The following is a 16,392-nucleotide window of genomic DNA, read 5'->3' as shown; positions in this document are numbered from 1 at the left end:
CTGGATGCATCTATTGAGACCATAAAGTATCTAAATGGTCCAGATGGAGGGTGAATCGGTCCACATATATCACCTTGAATTCTTTCTAGAAATCTAGGTGATTCCCTTTCAACTTTCATTGGAGAGTGTTTTATAATTAACTTTCCATGGGAACAAGATATACATGGTTTTATGCTATTGGATTGAGGGAACTTTTGGTCCTTCAATGGATACCCATGTGTATTCTCAATTATCCTTCGCATCATTGTTAATCCTGGGTGGCCCAACCTATCATGCCATAAACTGAATGTCCCAGGATCACAATGTTTTCCTTCGATTACCATATTTGATTCAATCATATGTATATATGTATAATGCAGACCGGAATCAAGTGTTGGTAGTTTTTCAAGCACATGACTTTTGTCTATAATATACATATATTTCTTATTTTCAATGGTCACAGTCTTTGTGTCATATCCTTTGAAATATATGTCATTGAAACTTAATAAGTTTCTATTAGACTTTGGAGAAAATAAGGCATTTTCTATACAAAAGTTTGTACCATTTGGTAATATAAAATGGGCTTTCCCGGTTCCCTCTATCAAGTCTGCAGGACCTGATATTGTATGTATAATTGTTTTTGTTGGTACTAATTTTGAAAAATATTTCTTTGATTTCAGAATAGTATGTGTACTACCACTATCTGCTATACAAAGATCTCCAATCTTTTCTTGGTGTTGTGCTCCAGTTGGAGTCATATTAAACTTCACATATGAAAGGAATAATAAGTGAATAAACATAATCATAATTATTATTAAAAGAAAGTTCATTTATTGAAGGAAAGGCATTACATGCAAAATAAACGAAGGAAAAACAATTTTACTAGCACAATAATAGATTTTTTTTAGTTAATGTCTTCCATGTCATTGCAGAAATCGGCAACATTTAGCGGAGTGAATTCAAGATTATCAATGAGGTTTGCTTCCTTTCCTTTTCCTTTAATGGACTCTTGATAAAGTTGACAAAGATGTGCAGGTGTGCGACAGGTCCTTGACCGGCTACCACATCTATAACATGAACCATCAGATTTTTGTGATGTCCCAATGTCATGCCTTGCCACTTTGGCCTTATCTTGTGTGTGGACATTGTTTCTTTGTGAATGTTGGTAATTATTCCTTTTCTGGCCACGACCACGATTATTACCTTGTCCATGACCAGGATTATGGTTCTGATTATGGCTTTGGTTTCGATTAAAATAGCCACGGCCTCGTCCTCGACCACGACCACGCCCTCGTCCACGTGTATTGTTTCGATGACTATCAATATTTGTAGCATTTGCTTCAGGAAGTGCTACTGATCCTGTTGGACGAGATTCATGGTTTTTCATCAAGAGTTCATTGTTTTGCTCTGCAACGAGCAGACATGCATTCAGTTCAGAATATCTTGTGAACTTTTGCATCCGATATTGTTGCATCAAGGTAATGTTTGTTGCATGAAATGTGGAGTAAGTTTTCTCCAACATATCTTCATCAGTAACTTCTTGTCCACAATATTTGAGTTGTGAACATATTCTGAACAAAGCTGAGTTGTATTCATTTACTTTCTTGAAGTCTTGAAACCTCAGTGTTCTCCATTCATCTCTAGCATTTGGAAGTATAACTTCCTTTTGATGATCAAATCTTTCTTTCAAAAGATTCCAGAGAATACTTGGATCAGTAACATCAAGATATTCAAATCTTAACATTTCATCAATATGCTTACGAAGAAAAACTTGTGCTTTTGCTTTGTCTTGTGCCAAACAATTATTAAATTCATTTATAGCATTTGAGATTCCCATGGACTCAAGATGCATTTTTACATCTATCATCCATGGCACATAGTTTTTCCCGCTAACTTCAAGTGCTGCAAACTCGAGCTTTGCAATGTTGGACATAATGTAACTATAAATTTTAAACAAAATAAAAATTAAAATCCATTTATTTCAATAAATATTACACAAAAAAGAAGCGGTAAAGCTAACATTGCATACAAGCCTAAAAGTAGATGAAATTCCATATTATCTTCGATGTTAAAGATTGGGATAAAAAGTAATATGACTATTATAGTCATAATTATCACAAACGGATGAATCATCATGAAGCTTGATTTCTTGAAATTGATTTGTTTGATAGAAGAGAGAAATATTTATTGTGGGTAAAATAAGCAGGGTAAATATGTTTATTTATAGTAAAAAAAATATAGCCGTTGTTTTTACTGTTTATAACCGTTGCATATATATATATATATATATATATATATATATATATATATATATATATATATATATATATATATATATATATATATATATATCCGTTTTGTATATTTATAAATCATTTAATAAGATTTATAACTAATACATAACTTTACTTTGTATAATTTTACTAATTAGATACATTAATAAATATTAGTAAATGTTAAAATAAAATTATGAAGAGTAAAAAATAAACATTGATATGTATAAATAAATATAATTTAAATGTTAGTATGCATAAAGAAAAGTCAGTTGCATAATATAAATGTTAGTATGTATAATTAAAAGTTAGTTGCATAATGTAAATGTTAGTATGCATAAATAAAAGTTAGTTGCATAATGTAAATGTTAGTATGCATAAAAAAAAATTAGAATACATAAAGAAATGTTAGTATAAGAAATAAAAATCATTAGTAGTCCATAATGTCCATAATGTATAAGTTTTATTAATTCATTAGTATTATTATTTATTTTAATATGATGAGGGTTTTTATAATTAATAATGTTTTTACTAAGTAATACATACCTTGATTAAGATAGATGTGATTTCCACTTCTAAATAACCTTTGTTTGAGCTTTCGTGCTGATAACGTGTTATAAATTTGATGTAATTAAAACAAGATTAGTAAAACTAAACTAAGAACCTTTAAGAAAGAAGAAAGAAGAAAGGAGATTTGGAGAGAATTTGATAACTTATATAAAATATTCAAATTGGTGTATCTTTTACATATGTGATAGTGCTATTTATACTAGTTAATCACTAGACATAATTAATGAGTTCTTACACATATTTGACATATTTATCATAAGAGTTGAAAATAACTCTTACACATTTGACACTAGGAAATGTTGTCATTCAATTATTTACAACAATATATATATATATATATATATATATATATATATATATATATATATATATATATATATATATATATATATATATATATATATATATATAGGGTTAGTTTCATGTGAGACGGCCTAATTTCGTAAGACCGTGAGACGCATTTTTTTATTTTTTTTATATTTTTTTATATTGTTTTTAGTTAATTCAAGTTCTGAAAATAATATTATTTTTTTTTTTAGATTTTTCCATTTATTTTGCATTTTAAAATATGTCAGTGTAATATTCTATTTAGAATATTTCACGTATTTAAAGACCATTATGGCCTCTTTTCTGGCCACCATTTCCAGAGACTTAACCCCCAAAACCCTAAATCTCGTTCATATAGCAAGAGAGTGACTTGGAGGGCTTGTTGGTGCATTCTTGGACTTTTGAGTGAAGAGAAAGCTTTGGGAAAAGGAGGAGTTAGAGCTCAAGCTTTTGGATCTGAGTTTAGCAGTGGGGAAGACATATTTTGGAGGTAAAAAGCTCCAAGCTTTCTCTCTTTTTTGTTTGTGTTTTGTATGTGGATGTTTTAGGGTTTTTGTCCCCCAAGTTGATAACTTTATCTGTTGATGAGCTACTAGAACCCTAGATCTATCCCATGTTAGCTCAATAGGGTTGCTATGTAACAAAAATCCAGTCTTGGTCATTAAAAACCGACCATGCTTGAGTTATGAGCTTTAAAGTGTTGGAAATGGAGTGATTTGGGTGTTGGTGACTTTTACAACCATGCAAAGGCTTAAAGTCGCCGACTTTATGGAATAAGAGGCTTAGGGACAATCATATCTAAAAGTTGTACATGTGTCTTAACCGTTTAAGACCCAAAATCTAAAGGAGTATGAAACTGGGATTTATGCGGGGCATAATCCCAGTACGCGCTGCATAGGGGGTCGCATTCCTCTATTCTATTAAGTCGGTGGGTACGCCCAACGTACAGATTTGGTACGTGCAGCGTAACCTGGAGGGTTGACTTTTGTTGACTTATAGGGTTTAGTCAATGATTGGATCTTTGAGCCATAAGAGGGGTAAAGTGGTCTTTTACCCTTCTGAGATAACTTAGAGAGGGATTAGTCTAGCCTTTGAGAGTTGTATTGATTAAAATAATTATTTCATGTGATTAGGCGGAGGTTAGACCAATATTACCGAGTTCGAGGTTTACCGAGTTACCCAAGGTGAGTCTTCTCACTATACTTTACCTAGAGTGGTAATTAGAGTTATGTAACAGAGTATCTTCTATGCTTTTGTGTGATGTGGTTTCTATGTGATTTGTGCTATGTATGATTTAGAGTTTATAGAGTTAGGGCCGGAAGGTCCACAGAGTTAGGACCAGAGGGTCCACAGAGTTATGGGACTGGAGGGTCCCACTGATACACATTGACTAGAGGGTCATACAGAGTTATAGCCTCGAGTGGCTAATATGTGTTCTATGTGGTATTTTGGAGAACTCACGAAACATTTATGCTTACCGTGTTATGTGTTATGTGATTCAGGTACCAGTGACGATCGTGGGAAGGCGCCAACATGATCCGTACTAGGGATGAAAGTGGGTCCAAACCCAGAATGGATGGACCCGGACCTGGAAAACCCAGAACCGGTTAATGAGATTTTTTAGAACTAGAAACCGGACCGGTATATAGGAACCGGTTCCGGGTATGGTACCGGGGAATGTGGGTCTAGAACCAGAAAACCCGGAAACATCTAAGTGGCTAGGATGGAACAAGATAAAGTGAGTTTATAACCGAAAAACCCAAAAAAAATCGGAATTCTTTGGTAATTACTTACTACTTAGTGGGTTGAACTTTGAAAATTTTCATATTGATATCCTGACTTTGGGGGACTATAACTCATTGAATATGAGACCAAAATTAACAAAATTATAGTCTATAATCATTTACAAACTCTAACATACACTCTGGAAAAAATTTCATGTCAATCCGACTTTAAACGGATGAGATATGCATGTGTTAACATTTTTACAGAATACAAATTACAAAAACAAACAACTAAAAAGTTGAAAATTTTCAGTTTTGATTTCCCGACTTCATAGGACTATAAATCAATGAATATTAAACCAAAAGTGACAAAATTATAATCTAAACTCATGTACAAACTATAAAAAATAAGTTGGAAAAAAACACATGTCGATTCGACTTCAAACGAATTAGATATGCATGTTTTAAAACTTTCACCGAATACAAAAAAAAAAAAAAAGCTAAAAAACTAAAAACTTCCAGATTTTATGTCTCGACTTTGGGGGAGTGTAAGTCAAGGAATATAAAGCTAAAAATGGCAAAATTATAGTCTAAAATCATGTACAAACTCTAACCTACATGTTGGAAAAAACCGCATGTCAATCATAGTTGAAACGAATGAGAGATGCATATTTTAAAAGTTTCACAAAATCTGGTTCCAGCCCTAAAAGTGGTTCCGGTTCCTAACACCTGTTCCGGTTTTTAGACCCGATTTACCCGATGGACTTAAACCCAGAACCCGGATAAAGCCATTTTTTAAACCCGGAACCGGAACCGGTTCTATATATTCCGGTTCTAAAGGTTTCGGTTCCGGTTCCAATCCGGTTTTCCAGTTCTCAATTTCATCCCTAATCCGTACACACAAACAGAGGATTTTTATTTGTGATCTTGGGATATGTTTTGTTTGATAACAATTGTTGAACATGAGATTTGAGAATGTTTAAACAAAAACTATATTGTTTGAAAAGTAAAAAAATTGTTTTGAAAATTTACATTGTTACAGGCAAGTTAGACCCAAGGTACATCGGTCCTTTTAGAGTTTTGGCTCAGGTAGGTAGGGTGGCTTATCACTTGGATCTTCCTAAGGAGCTTAGTCAGATCCATAGCATGTTTCACATCTCTCATTTGCGGAAATGCTTGGTTGATGACTCCACAACGGTTCCATTAGAGGATATTCAAGTGGATGATCGCTTGAATTACATGAAGAGATTGGAAGACGAAGAACTTGATGAACAATGTTGTTGTGATGGTGAAAGTTCAATGGCAACGTTACAAGGGTTCGGAGTGGACATAGGAGCCTGAAGAAGAGATGATATAATTATCCCGAGTTATTTGTGACAGTAGACTTCTATGACGAAGTTTAATTCAAGTGGGGGAGAATTGTAACACATGTGTTGTTGGGCGTACTCAAGCGTGGTGTACTCCCTTTGCATGCAGGTTTCGAGATGACCCCTATGTATGCTGGGCGTACTCAAGCTAGAAGCAAACCCGAATTTTTAGGGTTTACACCCTATTTAAGCTCATTAAGTCCTTCAACTTCATCACCTTATCAACCTCCTTTGCCTCTTGAGTCTTATCTCGAAACCGTAATCCATTTTCCCTAAAATTTGAGCTTGTGTGTGTGTTTTGGGTGTGTGCGGTACTTAAAGAAAAAGAAGAAGATTTGTGAAGAAGCATTGGATCAGAAAGAACTTGTAGATCAAGAACTTTCTCATCATTTCTAGGTTATTGGAGGTAAAAAGCTTCTACCTTGATAACTCTATGTGTTAGTTTGTAGTTTAGATCTTATTTCATCATAAAATGGCCCTGAAGGTATTTCTTAAGAGTATGAGATACTACAGAATGTTATAATATTAGATCCTAGTGTTTTTAATGTCCCTTGAGCATAAAAATGGAGTCTTGATGGATTAAGTTCAATCATACAGGGATTGAAGGTGGTTTCATGAAGTTAATGTGGTTTAATCCAAGATTTGCCCCCATTAAGACATGAAAAAGCATAAAGTTAGCAACTTTATGGATTAATGCACTTTAATAAGCCTAGATCTAAAATTGCATGTTCGGTTTTAAATTATTAAGACCTTAGAATGAGGTTTGGCCAGCTTCACCATACGCGTTTGAAGTCCCGATGATTCGAGGGTGTGAGTAAATCAGGCGTACTAATTGGTACGCTGAGTGTACTCATCATAGTGGGCATTGGACTTGTTTTAGACTATGTGTGGGATTTAGGGACTTTGGGCTCTTGTTAGGTAGTGAGTTTTCTCTGATGGGCCTTTAGTCCTGGACCCATTTTGGACATGGTATATCTTTTGGGCTATGGGGACTAATTGATGGGCTTTAGCCATAAGAACTTTCCTATGTGCGCATGCAAAACCCTAATGCTTGGATCTAGGCTTTCTAATTAAACATGCTTTGAATCCAAGACTTCTAATGGCTAATTAGGTTAAATAACAACATTGAAATAGATCTAGAATCATACCTTTGGATTCTTTGTTGATCTTGTTGTCTTGGAGCTTCTAGAGTCACAAATGTCACTCCTCTAATGGCTTACAAACACCAATAGCAAGCAAGATGATTTAGGAGAGAGGAGAGGGGAGGAATTCGGCCAGAGTATCTCTACTTTAGATGGTGTGTCGAATTCCCTCACCCCTAGGGTCTATTTATACTTGTAGACTCCTTAAGGATTACAGCTTTAACCCTAATTGGATAACTTAGACTTTAAGTTGATCCATATCCTTTCCTTGATAACCCTATGGACGATTTTGGCTTATCCAAGCCCTAGAAATCGTCCATCCTATCTAGGATAAGGATTTATAGTCTAAAGTTTAACTATCAAACAATTGACAGTTTATACCCTCTTATTTAATTAATCTCTTTAAGTCACCAAATTAATTCCAATTAATCTATGACTTATATTAATCAAATAACCATATATTATTCCTTATAATATTTACTCTCTTTTAACAAATCATCCATCAAGTTGCTATGGTGAAGGCAACCCAAAAGGACCATGCACAACCGGATCAAATACTTGCCTAATATAGTTGCAGCCTTAGACACTATTCCAACAGTCTCCCACTTGGATAAGTCTAGTAACTATACAAGTACAATTCGGTTTGCAATCGTAGCTCTCAAAGACGCTGTCAACTCTGATCTAATCAATCTTGTCCTTTAGATAAGGGATCGTACAGTCCTCTGTTAGATATCATGCTGACAATCCTATGGAATGGTTAGTCAAGCATTTAGATTTCTCGATCTCTGATTTATTTGACATAGAACTTAATCAAACACATCAATTCAGTTCTGACCGGGCCCGGCACATAAGTGAAATCAAATCATCGAGTGGCCAAGATATCTCTTCTACCCTCTTAGGATAAAATTTACAGATAAACTTCGACTTATATGCATTTACTTATTCATTAACCAACTATACACAACAATGCATTTTATAACACCAAGTTACTGATGCGTTTTCGCATTATCAATGCACAATCAATTAACAAATAATAAATCATATATCTAGGTTTTAAGACTATATGATATTATCGTCTTGCGATCACCTTTTATATTGTATTCCATAAAGTGATTCCAGCAAGCACGGGTTTATTCCAATGCTCAAAACCAGTTCATAAGCACTCATGAACGTTGCAGCAACCCTTGCTATGTCTAACACCATTTAGACATTCTACACACCAATTCATGACAATCTTCATTCATATCTACTCCCAACATATGAACGATTGTGGACCGTTTGAATAATTCGATTATTCCTAATAAACTCAATTATTCTGGAAGTCAAAACATGCAAAGTGAAACAATAGTTAAACAATTAACATGTGACAGTAACTTTACTCATAAATAAAACTCCTTTATTTAATCATCAAATGTTAATTACATTTATCTATTATACGTTTCTAATACTACCTAATCTATACTAATATCATCCTTCAGCCCAATACTCCTAGCATGCTGCAAGTGCTTAACCCTACTCAGTCCCTTCGTAAGCGGATCTGCTGGGTTATCTTCTGATGATATCCTCTTCACTACGAGTTGTCCTTCTTCTACACGATGTCTAATGAAGTGATATTTTCTGTCGATATGTCGAGATCTACCATGATCCCTCGGTTCCTTGGTCAAGGAAACCGCACCTTCGTTATCACAGAAAATCTCCATGGGCTCCTTTATGGCCAGCACAACTCCAAGATCACCAATGAAGTTCTTTAGCCATATTGCCTCCTTCGACGCTTCGCTCGCTGCGATGTACTCTGATTCGCACGTTGAATCAGCTACAGTTTCCTGCTTGGAACTTTTCCATGTCACTGCTCCTCCATTTAGGGTAAAGACCCAGCCCGACTGCGAACGATAGTTGTCCCTGTCGGTCTGAAAGCTGGCGTCACTATACCCTTGCACCTTCAAGTCATTACTCCCTCCGAGGACTAAGAACCATTCCTTCATCCTCCGAAGGTACTTAAGGATGTTTTTCACCGCAATCCAATATGCTTTGCCAGGGTTCCCTTGATATCTGCTAACCATGCTCAAAGCGAAGGCTACATCAGGGCGAGTACAAGTCATAGCGTACATGATTGAGCCAACTGCGGAAGCGTATGGTACTCGGCTCATTTCTGCTATCTCAGCTTCGGTACTCGGACTTTGAGTCTTACTCAACTTGGCATTTCCTTGTATCGGTAATTCTCCCTTCTTTGAGTTTTCCATACTAAAACGTTTTAGTACCTTCTCTAAGTAAGTATTCTGACTAAGTCCAATTAGTCTCTTACTTCTTTCTCTTACTATCCTTATTCCCAAAATGTAAGAAGCCTCTCCGAGGTCCTTTATAGCGAAACACTTCCCGAGCCAGGACTTGACTTCCTGCAAAGTCGGGATGTTGTTTCCTATGAGTAATATGTCATCGACATATAGAACGAGAATGCTTACTATACTCCCACTGGCTTTGACATATACACAAGATTCGTCTTCGCTTCGTACAAATCCAAACTCTTTGACTTTCTCATCGAAGCAAAGATTCCATCTGCGAGACGCTTGCTTAAGTCCATAAATGGACTTCTCAAGCTTACACACTCTATTCGGATGCTTCGGATCCACAAACCCCTCTGGCTGAGCCATGTAAACATCCTCAGCCAACTTTCCGTTAAGGAAAGCGGTCTTGACATCCATTTGCCAAATCTCATAATCATGAAATGCGGCAATTGCTAGCATCACTCTAATAGATTTAATCTTCGCAACTGGTGAGAAGGTCTCATCATAGTCAACTCCGGGAGTTTGAGTAAAGCCCTTCGCGACCAATCGCACCTTATATGTGTGTACGTTCCCATCCACGTCGGTCTTCTTTTTGAAGATCCATTTGCACCCAACGGTCTTACGTTCGGGCACATAATCAACCAAATTCCAAACTTGGTTATCGTACATGGATTGGATCTCGCTATCCATTGCCTCTTTCCATTTCGCAGACTCCGGGCCTGCCATGGCTTCCTTCTAGCTATTAGGTTCATCAAGATTTACTAGTGTACCATCACTAATATACGTGTCTCCTTCGGTAGTAATATGAAAACCATAAAACTGGGGATGAACTCTAACTCTATCGGAACGTCTAAGAGGTAAGGATTCGTCAATCGGTTCAACCGGAGTTTCCTCCTCGGGTTGAATGCCAGCGTTAGAGGTTCCTTCATCTATCGACTCTTGAATCTCTTCAAGTTCGATTTGCCTCCCACTGTCTCCTTGGCTTATGAGTTCTCGCTCTCGGAAAACTCCTCTCCTCGCAACAAAGACAACATTGTCTTTCGGTCTATAGAAGAGATATCCAAAGGATGTTTGCGGGTAGCCGATGAAAATACATCGCTCACTTCGAGGTTCAAGCTTGTCGTGATTATCTCGTCTTACGAAAACCTCGCAACCCCAAACCTTGATATGTGCCAACGAGGGAGCTTTCCCTGTCCACATCTCGTGAGGTGTTTTGGCAACCTTCTTAGTAGGGACTCGGTTAAGGATATGGGCGGCAGTCTCTAAGGCATACCCCTAAAAGAAGATAGGTAGTGAAGCACGACTCATCATAGAGCGAACCATATCCAATAAGGTTCGATTACGACTTTCTGCCACACCATTCAACTGCGGTGTCCTAGGAGGCGTCAATTGTGAAACTATTCCACACTCCTTGAGATAATCGTGGAATTCAAGACTTAGGTACTCTCCTCCTCGATCGGATCGAAGCATTTTGATTTTCCTGCCCAATTGATTCTCCACTTCATTCTTGAACTCTTTGAACTTTTCAAAGGTGTTTGACTTTTGCTTGATTAAGTAGATATACCCATATCTACTATAGTCATCGGTAAAAGTCACATAGAAGCGGTTCCCATCCTTTGTGGTTGATCTAAAGGGTCCACATACATCGGTATGTATTAGGTCTAATAGCCCTTCACCCCTTTCACAAGTACTCGTGAAGGGTGACTTAGTTATCTTTCCAAGTAAACAAGATTCGCATGTGTCATCTTCCCTAAGGTCGAATGACTCCAACACTCCATCCTTTTGGAGTTGTGCTATGCGTTTCTTGTTGACATGTCCAAGACGACAATGCCACAAGGATGCTTTATCCATACTAGTGGAAGAATCAATATTCAAAACATCATTTCCTAAGTTATCAACAATCATAACAGTTTCATATATTCCATTACATGGTATAGCTTCAAAGTAAAAGACACCATTTAGATAAGCCAAAATAGAACCATTCTCATTATTAAAAGAAAATCTAAATCCTTGTCTATATAAACCATGAAATGAAATGATGTTTCTAGCCATTTCTGGCGAATAGCAACAATTGTTCAAATCTAAAACCAAACTATTCCTAAGCACTAAAGAATACACTCCAATCTTGGTCACAGGCGACGATCTTCTATTCCCCATGATTAGATTGATCCTTCCTTGCTCTACATCCCTACTTCTTCTTAGTCCCTGCACATTAGAACAAATGTGATAACCATAACTGGTATCAAGAACCCAAGAAATAGCATGATTAGAATCGTTAGATTTGATTGTGTATATACCTGCGAAAGATGGCTTGATCTTTCCTTCTTTGATCGCTTGCAGGTAATCCGGGCAGCTTCTCTTCTAATGTCCTATCGTGTGGCAGTGGTGGCACTCTGCCTCCTTTGGGTTGGAGCAGGGCTTAGCGGGATCAACTTTGGTCCCACTAGAAGAGGCACCATCTCGGGCTTTCACCTTGCGATAGTTATTCGATGAAGCTTTCCTCTTCTTTCCCTTCCCTTGACCAATAGCCAAGACAGGAGTAGCGGACGGATTGGGAGTAGGTGCAACAGACTTGTCCTTGAAGTTGCTCTCAGCGACCCTCAAGAGACCTTGGAGTTTGCTTAGGGTGACCTCTTCTTTGTTCACGTGGTAGGTCATCCTAAATTGGTTGTACATCGGAGGCAAAGAGTGAAGCACCATATTGATCGCCAAGTCTTCACCGAAGTCAACATTTAACTTGCGAAGGAGGTCGACATACCTTTGCATCTTTTGCAGGTGCACGGTAAGAGATTCTCCATGACCCATCTTAGCGGAGATCATGTTAGTGAAAATCTCATAACGCTCTTGTCTCGCGTTTTGGTGGTATCTCTCCAACAAGTCTTGATGCATCTCGTATGGATACATGTCCTCGTAGGACTTTTGGAATTCGGAGTTCATGGTGGCGATCATGATGCAATGTACCTTCGTTGCATCTCGCTTATGAGTTTCAAAGGCGGTGATTTCGTCGGGAGTAGCAACTTCGGGGTTGATTTTCTCGAGCTTCTCATCGAGGACATACTCCTTATCCTCATAGCGAGCAATGGTGCGAATGTATCTTATCCATTCGCTAAAGTTCGTTCCATCGAAGGTGACCTTTTGGCAAAGGCTCATCAACGTGAAAGAACTAGCAGCAGCGTTGTTTGCGTTCGACATCTATAGAAAGGACAAAGATAGATTAGAATAAGAATCCCTAATTATCACCCAATAAGAAAAATTAGGGTTAGGATCCAACAATAACATTTACATATTAGAAAAGGGATGCCGTAATCTAACATGCAAATAAATTGAAGGTAAGTGAATGACGATTCACTAATTCTCCATTACAAAACTTAAACTATTAGTCCTAAGTGTTTTTGAGAATTCCTAGGTTCGGATGAGATTCATTGAAACTATTCAATGGCATGTTTAAATCTCGATATGCCCCTCTCGTTTGTGACTGAGATGCCGAGGATCACAAAGCGGGTGTGAATTACCATGCAAATTCACATGGTGCCTTCATTGTAACGATCACCTATTTGATGTGCCGGTAAACCACACACGCTCCATCGAACTATGATAAACAATGAATCACCCTTTGCCACCTTCGCTTAGAACCAATTAGTGTGCCAGTAAACCACACACGCTCCACTAACTTCTTAGCAAGGTGCAAAGTGTAATTTCATGGGATTGCATCAATTCACTTTTCCTAAAGTAACTAAGATTGGGAAATTTTTAAAACGTGTAGTTACTTTGTATTTCTTATTATACTTTTAATGAGAAGATGAGGTTGCCCTATCCTACCCGTTCGGCTAACGACCCTCCACCAATCAAGCAAGCGGTGGGTGTGAGTGTACACCCATTAAGCGCCATTTTATAGGCCGCAACCTTATACCCACCTTATAGATCGGCTTCGTGAATGAGGCCTACTAACGGTAAGACTAGCATTTAGTTATACATATATATATTATTCTAGTAATATCATATTAGTATAGGGTTGTATTTTAAAACCTTTTAAAATCTAGGGTTTGAAATTTAAGTTGTCCATGACTCATAAACCCAAAATCGAATTTTGCAGGTTTGTTTCAGTTAATCAAGCACCAATTTAAAGAAAACCAAGCTAGGCTCTGATACCACTGATGGGTTTTAGCCATAAGAACTTTCCTATGTGCGCATGCAAAACCCTAATGCTTGGATCTAGGCTTTCTAATTAAACATGCTTTGAATCCAAGACTTCTAATGGCTAATTAGGTTAAATAACAACATTGAAATAGATCTAGAATCATACCTTTGGATTCTTTGTTGATCTTGTTGTCTTGGAGCTTCTAGAGTCACAAATGTCACTCCTCTAATGGCTTACAAACACCAATAGCAAGCAAGATGATTTAGGAGAGAGGAGAGGGGAGGAATTCGGCCAGAGTATCTCTACTTTAGATGGTGTGTCGAATTCCCTCACCCCTAGGGTCTATTTATACTTGTAGACTCCTTAAGGATTACAGCTTTAACCCTAATTGGATAACTTAGACTTTAAGTTGATCCATATCCTTTCCTTGATAACCCTATGGACGATTTTGGATTATCCAAGCCCTAGAAATCGTCCATCCTATCTAGGATAAGGATTTATAGTCTAAAGTTTAACTATCAAACAATTGACAGTTTATACCCTCTTATTTAATTAATCTCTTTAAGTCACCAAATTAATTCCAATTAATCTATGACTTATATTAATCAAATAACCATATATTATTCCTTATAATATTTACTCTCTTTTAACAAATCATCCATCAAGTTGCTATGGTGAAGGCAACCCAAAAGGACCATGCACAACCGGATCAAATACTTGCCTAATATAGTTGCAGCCTTAGACACTATTCCAACACTAATTGTATTGGACCTTGGTGGGTTAGGCTCGATAAGGAAAGGATTAAGTAGAATTTTTCTCTTAAAACTACGATTTAGGATTTGGACTCTTGGGTTGATTTATTGACCCAATTCCTAATTAGGTTTTTATTACGTGTGATTTAGGGTGAGAGGATTTCGTGAGTCAAAAGCACGAGTGTGATTTGATATCTACAGTCTGAGGTGAGTTTCCTTCACTATATTTGTGGGTCGAAGGCACCAATGTTGACCCACTTATTTATGCTTGTAGTATGATGATTATCTTTGTGATAACTTTATGTTATGCTTGTACTTCTTTCTGTCTTTGTGACTCTTTTGTTATGATATTATGTGGTAGTGATAGGGTGAAATAGAGTCGATACTAGTTGAAAAAGACCGAAGGGGTTGAAATATACCCAGTACTGGTTGAAAGAGACCCACGGGGTTGAAATATACCCAATATCGGTTGAAATAGACTGAAGGGGTTGAAAGATGTTACCGGTTGAAAGAGACCGAAGGGGTTGCAAGCACCCATATATGATTAACTGTTATGTATGTATGGTATGTGGTATTCTTGGGGAACTCACTAAGCTTTGTGCTTATGATTTTCAATTTATGTTTCAGATACTTCCAATTCGAAGAGGAAGGGCCCAACCTAATCTCACTGCATCCACTTATGATTTTTCCACATCATGTGATTTTGGGATTTTGTACTCTGATAAAAAATGTTGTTGTGATATACTCTTGACTGTTGTTGTATGATTATCATATGATTGAAATGAATTTAAAAATGAAAACTGTATAAAAAATTTTGGGATGTTACAGCCCAAGAGGTTAATCATCAACCTCTCTACATCGCATTTCTAGAAGCACATAATTACGGGCTTAAATTTGGTCTAATACGCCTTCTTCCCACGTTTAGATGCTTAGAAAATGAAGATCCACATAAATTCCTCAAGGAATTTCATGTGGTTTGTTCAGGAATGAAGTTGCACGTCATTAATGAAGATCAAATAAAACATAGGGCATTCCCTTTTTAGTTTAAGAGTCGGCGAAAGAGTGGCTTCATGATCTGCCATCCGGCTCCATAACTACTTGAAATAAGCGCACAAAACTTTTTTTGGAAAAATATTTCCCATAGGAAAAAGTTTCAAATCTTTGTAGGGAAATACTTGGAATAAAGAAAGGGAAAAGAGAAACTCTCTGCACCTACTGTGAGTGCTTTAAGAAGTTACTGGTTCGATGCTCGCAACATGGAATAAGTGGTTACTAGCTTTACTAGTGCCTCTATGAAGGCTTAACACCTATGGATAGGCGGCTTATCAATGCTTCGAGTGGTGGTTCACTTTCAGATATGAGGCCAACTTAAATCTAGGCGTTAATAGAAAAGTTGGCAATCGAATCAAAACATTTTTCAAATGATGAAGAGTGGCACTCAAATCATCCACGAGGAGTAAAAAAGATCAGCAATACCAACCTTGAAGCCAAAATTTCAGAACTAATGAAAGCAGTGTTGCTGTTGACAAAGGAAAAAGTAGTTGCAAAAAACATAGTGGAATATTCTTGAAGAGTACAGATCATCCTACTAACATGTGCTCATTATTGCAAGAGGATATAGCTACAGTAAAAGTTATCAAAAGATATCAACAAAATTTTTAGAACAATTTTCAGCAACAACAACAATATCAGATGCCATGTTTTCTCAGTACCAGCTTAAATAGAACAAAATTTACTAGAGTCTTTTAGTTTTTCTTAGCACCAACTTAAAGAGAACAAGTTATCAACAACCGGGTTTGGATTAATTGCATGATTAGGAAAGTCGTAGCAGAACTGAA

The 16,392-nt window shown here is 36.9% G+C and overlaps 1 protein-coding gene across 1 annotated transcript; it reads right to left on the bottom strand.

The window, feature by feature from the left end:
* Window positions 1-883: 883 nt before the first annotated feature.
* Window positions 884-1,912, bottom strand: LOC145046092 (uncharacterized). Its single transcript, XM_078994380.1, has one exon. The coding sequence runs from the start codon at window positions 1,910-1,912 to the stop codon at window positions 884-886; it is 1,029 nt and encodes a 342-aa protein (XP_078850506.1).
* Between the last annotated feature and the right edge of the window lie 14,480 nt (window positions 1,913-16,392).

This window comes from Lactuca saligna, chromosome 5 (genome assembly GCF_052625555.1).
Source record: "Lactuca saligna cultivar CGN05327 chromosome 5, ASM5262555v1, whole genome shotgun sequence".
Taxonomy (NCBI): Eukaryota; Viridiplantae; Streptophyta; class Magnoliopsida; order Asterales; family Asteraceae; genus Lactuca; species Lactuca saligna.
The sequence above is the reverse complement of the archived record's forward strand: the minus strand, read 5'-3'. Positions and strand labels throughout refer to the sequence as shown.